The following is a 9,035-nucleotide window of genomic DNA, read 5'->3' on the forward strand; positions in this document are numbered from 1 at the left end:
AGAATATATTATAATATGCAAAGGTTTAAACATTTGAAATGTGGTGCATGAATCTACAACATTAATAAATCTGTCCAAAGCATTTCTAATAATTAGGAATATAACTGGTTATTTCGAAATAAGACTTTATTCGTCGAGACAATCCAAACACACTGTTGTTATGAATTCAAAAGGGGGCTATCGCGGTTGTTAGGGGTGTTTCGGGTACACCGTTTGGTGACTGTTGTCATATTTAAAATCTGAAAGCTGTTGTTAGTCCAATATCACTAGCCTTGTGTCGTATTTCCGGTACGCATGCGTACTTCCTGGTCGTGAAGGATTATGGGCTGGTGCAAAGATCCCTGGGAGCGCCAGGTTTATTACACTGAAACACCCAAGATGGCAACCATTCAGATAATCTAAAAGGTGAAAAATAAGCCTCTTTTCTCCGGTTCTAAGGCATTTTTGAACACTCTACCAACATGTCTAGCGAAGCAGATACGTCTCGCGCTAAAAGTGAATTCATTGTAGGCCAGAAATACCGTCTTGTGAGGAAAATCGGCAGTGGAAGTTTTGGCGACATTTATTTGGCGATCAACATACACAGTGGAGAAGAGGTTGCTGTGAAGTTAGAATCGCTGAAAGCTCGCCACCCCCAACTGCTGTATGAAAGTAAGCTTTACAAAATACTACAGGGAGGAGTTGGAATACCTCATATCCGATGGTTTGGTGATGAAAAAGATTACAATGTCCTGGTCATGGATCTCCTTGGCCCGAGTTTGGAAGATCTGTTTAACTTCTGCTCCAGGCGATTCACCATGAAAACGGTTCTAATGCTTGCTGACCAAATGATCGGACGCATTGAATACACCCACAACAAAAATTTCATACACAGAGACATTAAGCCTGATAACTTCCTGATGGGCATTGGTCGACATTGTAACAAAGTCTTTCTTATTGATTTTGGGTTAGCAAAGAAATTCCGAGATTCAAGAACCAAACAACACATACCATACAGAGAAGACAAAAATCTAACTGGCACAGCTCGATATGCCAGCATCAATGCTCATCTGGGTATTGAACAGAGCAGGCGTGATGACATGGAGTCCCTTGGTTACGTGTTGATGTATTTCAATCGGGGATGTCTCCCTTGGCAAGGATTAAAGGCCAACACGAAGAAACAGAAATATGAGAAAATCAGCGAAAAGAAGATGTCAACTCCTGTTGAAGTGCTGTGTAAAGGCTTCCCTGCAGAGTTTGCAATGTATTTAAATTACTGCAGGGGTCTGAGATTTGAAGAGGCACCTGATTATATGTATCTGCGACAGCTGTTCCGCATCTTGTTCCGCACCCTCAACTATCAGTATGATTACACATTTGACTGGACAATGCTAAAGCAGAAAGCAGCTCAAGTTGCCCAGCATACTACTACAGCTGCCTGTCAACAAAGAGAACGTCCATAAAAAGATCCTCATTTGTGAGAACTCAGTACAAATGTACAACAAACAGATTTCGCTTCTTGTAAGCATTGGTTGGTTACATGAGCCACCTTCTAACCCAGAAAAGCATGAGGGTCCCAACTATTTGAACATGTATGGTAAAGTTGAGTCCTTTATGAATGTGACCAGAACGCAATGTGAAAGAAGATTCCTACAACATGTAGTGAAGTAGACTTTCTGTGTCTGTGGACTGACAGTACAATCCAGCAATTTAAGACCAGAAATTCTTGATAATTTAGTCATTCTGTATATTGCTTCTGTACTGTTTTGAATATATTTATTCCAGGGCTTTATCAGGCTTTCAAGGGCCTGGTTTTTGGATTTGCCCAAACGAAATAGAAGAGACAAGTGAAAAGATAACCTGAGTTTTCCCAATATGTTATAACTGATAAACATGATTCACTGCCCCAGGTGACCATTTTTTCTATAGCAAATTGCTGAAAGATGTAGATTTAGTCTTCAAACTCACCCTGTATTGTATATTTTAAAAGCTAAACAGTTCAGGGCTTTTATGCTCAAAAGTGTCCTTTTTTCATGAAGACAAATAAACAAAACCCTATTTTATGGTATTTCAACCCAAATTGTGAATTCTCACAGATAAGGTAATGTTATATTATCAATAGTTCAAGTAACGTATGTTTTTTTGTCAATGGTATTGATATATATTTTGGGGAAAAAATGTCCTTGCAGCTCAAAGCAAGATCAAGGCATGCTAAGCTTGTGATGTAAATGTTTCTCAGTAGCACCTGTAAATTTAAGCCTGAAAGGGATATTCAGCTATTATATTAATGTTTCATCTTCATTATCCTTTGAACAATGACAAACTAAGTACATGCATGATATTATATCATTGTCCAGTCCATAAGATTTCCTTTCCTGCACCCAGCGGAAAGAAGGACATGTCTATCATCTACTGAAGGTGGGAGGAATAAAAGGAATTCTTGTCATAATCTAATACCTAATTTCCTAGTATTGTAACTTAGATATTAATATGAATACAAGAATATGGTAGACGGATCTAAAGATATATGGAACTCAGAAGCTATATTACGTCTAAATCTGTAAAGTGTGAAGATGCACAAGCAATAGTATGTTGTGCTGAGGACTTTTGGTATTAACAGGAATTTCAACCAATATTTTTCAAGACTTGGATATGGATGTCCAACATTGTACATGGCAGTTGCCTCCCTCCTACATTGTGATGTAAAAATTGTATGGTCCCAGCTTGACGTGCTGGATTCTGATTGAGCCTTGAACATAGTTAACCCTTTGTATGTGGTGTTGTATGAACTTGAATGACATCTGGTTCATGTGAGATAAATCTTGCATGTTAAGGGTTAAACTGTGTGTGAGTTGAAGGCAGAGCAAATTGTGATCAATTGTTATCTTATCGTATGTCAGGGATTTCTTTGGTATTGTCAAAAATCTTAATTTAGTTTTTGAGTTTGGCTTAATCTTTAGGTTTTAAAGAATTTGTTTGATTATACATACATTTTTAACAAGTATTTACATGCTAAGTGATTGTAGATTTGATATTGATAATAGTGTGAAATACTTACATATTTACTCAAAGGTAATGTAGAATCTGTATACTTGTATATAAATATATATATGATGAAGGTAAATAGTTGACAGTATGTTAATGTGTAACTTGTTGGAGTCTAATGAAAAAGACTAGAAATATTTATTGTGGTTCACTGTCCTGTAACTGTGGTCACTGGAACAAGACCTGTCATTACGTTCTGTATTCTTCTCTGACTCTTTCATTTCGACAATTCCCATTGTGTTGACATCTTCTATGGGATGCCATTCATGGCTGATGCTTTTAAATGGCAGTAAGGTAAAGAGTGTGGATATTGGTCTCAGATGCCTTTAAAAGCATACACAGGTTTTGAAATTAAACATGAATGTCAGGGGGTCTTTGACATTAGTAACACTGATGTTAAGAGGTAAAGATTGAGGTAACCCTCAATTTAAATACTATTCCAACACCCCAAGGACCCCAGGACATCCTGTCATTTCAAACACTGCTCTCATACACACACACACACACACACACTCACACACACACACACTTGTAAACAGGAATGAATTGTCCAAAATGTATTAGAAATATCTAGCCACTGACAATACAGAAATCATTTCTTCCCCATTACCTCTTCATACTATTATTTTCTCTATGTTGCTATCTCTTGTTTCCATTGTGATAGATGGACCTGTTTTCTTTCTGCAGTTAATATTGTCTTCTATGGATATTTAACTTCCACTGTAAATGACAGGGAAAGCTTCAACACTGTCAAGATGAAAGAAATATTTCGTCTGATTTATTTTCCGTTAGTACTACATTCAGTTGAGACGGTTACACATATTGTGATTTGCTTGATGTTTGTTATACTAAATATTGTTTCCAGTTGTCATATACACATCGTTTCAGTTGAAGACTGTATGTATGAATTTTGATAGTGTCTGAATTTCTTCATTCATACCTTGTGATGCTGTTACGACTTTGTGTAGTCGATACTGTTGCCATATGTCTGATTAATGTTGTAAGGCCCCAAGTTGATGCTATGTGCTGCCAGAATTACCTATCTGCCTGCCTTCTTCATGTCATTCATGCAAGCAGTGATACTATGGAAATCAAAATGCCTGACTTCAAGCATCCCCTGTTGAACTTACACAAAGTGCTTACTGTACACAGGGGAATTATGTCAATATATGAAATATCCGCACTTGTATGAACTGTATGATAAATTGACACATTTTGTGTACACACTCGTGTAGTGGATCCTCAACATCTGTGCTAATTATATGCCAAATAAGTGTGCTGGTTTTTTTATCATGGCCAAACCATTAAATGTACTGTATGTGTAGTGTCCATATGTGTTGATTTCCAAGTGAAAAGTGTTATGGCTCTACTGAATGAGTGATGCCCCAAATATTACTCGGGGTAGTTATATTTTCATGATGTCCTGAGAGCTATGACTATTTGTATGTGTACAAGATCCAATTTTAAATTATCTGCCTCTGTGAACTCTATCCCTCGCGTGGAGATACTGGCTTCCACACTGTTATGTGAGTAGTCTGTATATTAATGTCAGGTTTGTACATATGTTGTCCTGGGTACTGGCAGTGTAGACATGATTTTAGTTGTTTATTAAAAATCATACAACACTCGTCTCTCGTCTTTTATGCTCGGTTGCATCTGTGTATATGTTGATTGAACATTTGAAGAAGGCTGCTGAACTCGGGCTTGTTCGTGTACTGTTGACCACTCTCGATTATTGCAAGATATGTAAAAATGCATGGTTGGTTCTTCACTAAAGACTGTTAGCTGTCTGTGTCTTTATCAACTAGTCCTAAGTCTGAGTCAAGTAAACTTTCTGTCAAATATCATTATTCCCCCTATATTCTCATTAAAACCTAAGCGGTATGTTGTTGATAGATGATTTGGGGCTGGTACAGGTGGACTCAAAAGTGTTTGGCACAGACTGTTGCTATGGATATTGGATGGAATACTGATAAATGAACTTTATCAGGAAAAAAATAATTCTTTCATTTGTTTTCTAGACGGTGATTTGAAGAATAAGAAATTAAGATTTTTCAAATGAGTTTTGATGAACAATGTCGTGGCAGTCACTGGAATTGTTTTTGTCTGTTTGAATTTATACATTGTACGAGTTACTGGTTTCCATGGTAACAACTGTACTGTGTTGTTAGCTAAGGCAGACAGGATTTATGAAGCTTTTGAAATGGAAGAATTGGCGCGTTGGAAAATTAATGTTGCAGTCTTTTTAATAAAATATTGGTTTGGGGTGCTGAGAAATATTTTTTCTACCTTTCCATTTCATACATTCTTTTAACGTAGGTGCCATTACACTTTGCCCTGCTCTTGTCGAGGGTGGTTTGTACAGCATTATTTACAGTATATCTTTGCTCAGGTGGTCAGGCTAAGCGTAACTGTTGGCTTGGCCATTTATTTATTGGTTGTCTTTGTTATGTTTGAAGAATAGTCTCTGTGAGCACAGCATGTTGGAGGTTGAGATTGCAAGGAATGGTGTATATAATTGTTAAACTGTCCAACAGTGTTCTTTAAATTTTCCCTCCAACAATCCTCATTTCCATCTGGTAGTTGTCAAGGTTTCGGATTTGTTGTAACAGTTTGTGCATCTTTCTGTGTTGACAGTGACCTTGTAAATCCCTTGGTGCAAGATCAGATTCAATGTCTTTGTATAATTTCATACTGAAATATTTCAACTGCTTAGTTATGTTTGCAGTGTAAATTGTAACCCCCTGATTAATTCACATAAATTGAATTACCTTTGATATCAATGAACAATCCAATAGCCCTTCTCGGATCTATTTAGACAGAAAAACTGGGTTTTCACGTTTGTTGAACACATAACTGTTTAGGACTGGTCCCCCAAACTCCATGCTTGTTGAATGCATGCATCAGATTGTCAGATGCAATGATTTGGTTGATTGCATATCAATATACACTGATGATCATATCAGTCACTGGTTTGTCAGGTTCAGACTCCTTTTTTCACAGGTGGCTATCATGTAGCTGGAATACTGCTGAGAGTGGCATTAAATAACAGGAAACTCTGATGTGGCAGTGGGTAATGTGTGAGGTGCCATATTTTGAGATGTGTTTTCTAATATATAATAGAATTCAGAAAATGTGATCTTGCACATTTCTTTCAAGATCTCACATGGTATCCAAAGTTTCTTTTGTAAGAAGTTAACAAGGTTCCACCGTACCTGCTTTGTTGTTGCTTTCTCTGTGAGAGGGTGGATGCTGGGGACATTTCATATTAAATTTGAGAACTTTAACATGTTAAAGTTAAATCTGTTCTATCAAATGGAAGGTAGGTAGTTAACTGCTTATGTATTATTTCCTACAGAATGAAAGGAGGAAAAGAAGGCTTATTACTGTTGATTATAGTGGAGCATACAAAAGAAAAATAACTGCCACTGTAATACATCAAGGTAATACTTCACAGATTTGTATACACCAGTTTGTACATCACCAGTGAATACATAAGGCGGAAATGCGGTATAATCGTGACACATGTCTATTTTTAGTCAAGTAATAGAATTAGGCCCTGTAGCTTGTGGAAGTCAAATAGGTCCTCCTCAGTGTGTGAATTTGTGCGAACCCTACAATTACCCAGCATTCAATAGAGTAGAGGACAGCAGAACTGTAATGCTTACTGGTCAGAGTAACCTCTGTTTTCCCTCTCACTGGAATGAGGCCATGGCTTGATTTGTGTGTTAAGAACAGTGATTTCTCTGCAAAGTGGATGTATGTATTCATGGGTGATAGAGGAACATAGTGTATAAAAACCAATGAAGTATTGATGATGGTGTAATACGGTAGGACTTGGTTCGGAGTGTTGAACAGTGGTATTCAAAGATTGTGTAATTAATTTGGAAGGTAGAATGAGTAGATGAGAAACCTGGTTATCAATTTTTTTTCAATATTTCCCAAGAATCTTGCCAAAGAGAACATTGTGTCAATACATTTATGTACATTTAGGTACTTGGAATGTATTTTCCCAGTTGAACTCAGGACATAGGATGAGAACACTTATTTTGATTGACCTCAATGCCAGACCAGTTTTATTTCTTGTTTTACTGAAGTGTTTAATGCATCAAGGTACATGGTAGAAAAATGGTCAACTAGCGTCCATTTAAAGTTATGACAGAAGCAGCAACCATGTGTCGGTATATGGCATTCAGGACACTGTCTTGAAAATGTTTGTTGATTATTGGGGCAAAAGTATTGATTTCACCAATAAAAAGTAACGGCAGTAGATGTTTGAAAATATCCCCTTGCAATCATTTTTGTTTACATTTTAACTTCATTCTTGTATTTGACAGCAACTAGATTTGTTCAGAATGTAGAACTTGCATATCATCCAAAACAAAATTCTGTATGTATCACAAGTGTAAACTGTAAGCATTTTGTAACCTGGTATTTCCTATATTTTGTTTTTGTGTGTACGATGTGATTTATTTTATTTTCAAGACAGCATGTACTGTATTTTCTGTTTACAACAACCAGTTGCAGCCCGACTTGTCTGTTTTTGCTGTCCTTGATCCCTAGAATGCACATCTCAAGGAAAACTGTAGTCGGCTTGTTTGGAGGAGTCACGTGTATGTACAGGAATTCTGTGTGCTTTTATGGTGGAATAAATTTGTAGATATTTCAAGTGTAAGAATTTGTCTATTAATTGTTTTCTTCTCCTTAGTCTGCATGCCAGTATTCATGACCAGCCCTATTTCCCGCTGTGGAGGATTCTTGCTGTGTGCTGTAAATGGCAATAGCTGCTGGAATGATTCTGTTCAGAAAATAAGCATTGCTTGTCCTTGTGATGATTCGTGGCCAGACATGAGACTATTTCTGTTGTCATGTGGGAGTTCTTTGAATTAATGTGAATATGTTTATGTATTTGTTCGCAACATTCTTTGAGTGAAAATGATAAACTTGAGGGTCCTTAGTTTGTCATGACTCATGTCACAGATACAAAAGCAAAGCTTGGTGGTGGTGTAGAACAGATTATTTGCCCCAGGAGATTTAAGTATGAGAGTATTTACCCCAGGAGATATACCTATGAGAGAGTATTTGCCCCAGAAAATAGGGAGTGTGAGAAAGTATTTGCTTCAGGGAATGAGGGTATGGGAGTGCATTTACCCCCCGGGTCATTGGTGTGATCAGCCAACACATATTTACCACTAGACTAATCCTCTGCCCCCTCCCTGCTGAAAGATGAGAGTACCATATTGTTTGCCTTGGTGAATTATGTAGTCTTGTCAATCTTCGCAGCAGTCCTGGTTTCTTGTTTTATCTACAATAAGTTTCAGGTGAAATGAAATGTGGTGTTATGGCACCAAATTCAGACAATTGTTTGGAGAATTACATTCTTAAAGCACATTTTTCTGTTACAATGACGTTTTGTTTCTTGGGGGGAAGAAGGAACTCAAAGGTATGTTTCCTTCGTTGATACACAGTGAAACCCTGATAAAATTGATGTTACTTTTCCAAGTGAATTGTCCTGCACATCAAATTTCCAGATTAACGAATTATAGGTATTGAGTGATGTCCCTTTTACATATACACCTGGAAGATAATTAAGCACTAAAATTACCATATATTTTTATTTAAATAACCATTTAAATAAAATATATTTTGCATTCATTTTGTGACGAAACACATTTGACTTTGCCTCGAAAGTGACATACTCCTTTTGAATACAGAAACCAAAATTGAATTTCTAATGACTTTATGTAACTGGCAATAAGCATGTGACTATCCTTTCAGTTGCTTCCTCTGCTTCTTCACACTATTTCTGACAATCCTCGCAACCACCAGGAGAAACATACTGTGTTCTTTTACACTTTTCTTATAACCATTCATCAGGTATTAGTGGCATCTTAGACATTTGATGTCAGTGTCATATGTAGATATTTCCCCAAAATACACGGTGTCTTGGAATATAAGAAAATAAAGAATGAGTGGTGCTTATTTATTTTCAAGGAATTATATATAAATAT

The 9,035-nt window shown here is 36.9% G+C and overlaps 1 protein-coding gene across 1 annotated transcript; it reads left to right on the plus strand.

Moving 5' to 3' along the window:
* Window positions 1–294: 294 nt before the first annotated feature.
* Window positions 295–7,699, plus strand: LOC124142536 (casein kinase I-like). Its single transcript, XM_046511076.2, has one exon. It carries the CDS (start codon window positions 462–464, stop codon window positions 1,440–1,442), a length of 981 nt encoding a protein of 326 aa, XP_046367032.1. The 5' UTR covers window positions 295–461; the 3' UTR covers window positions 1,443–7,699.
* Window positions 7,700–9,035: the final 1,336 nt, after the last annotated feature.

This window comes from Haliotis rufescens, unplaced genomic scaffold (assembly GCF_023055435.1).
Source record: "Haliotis rufescens isolate VD_foot unplaced genomic scaffold, xgHalRufe1.0.p SCAF_17, whole genome shotgun sequence".
NCBI lineage: Eukaryota > Metazoa > Mollusca > Gastropoda > Lepetellida > Haliotidae > Haliotis > Haliotis rufescens.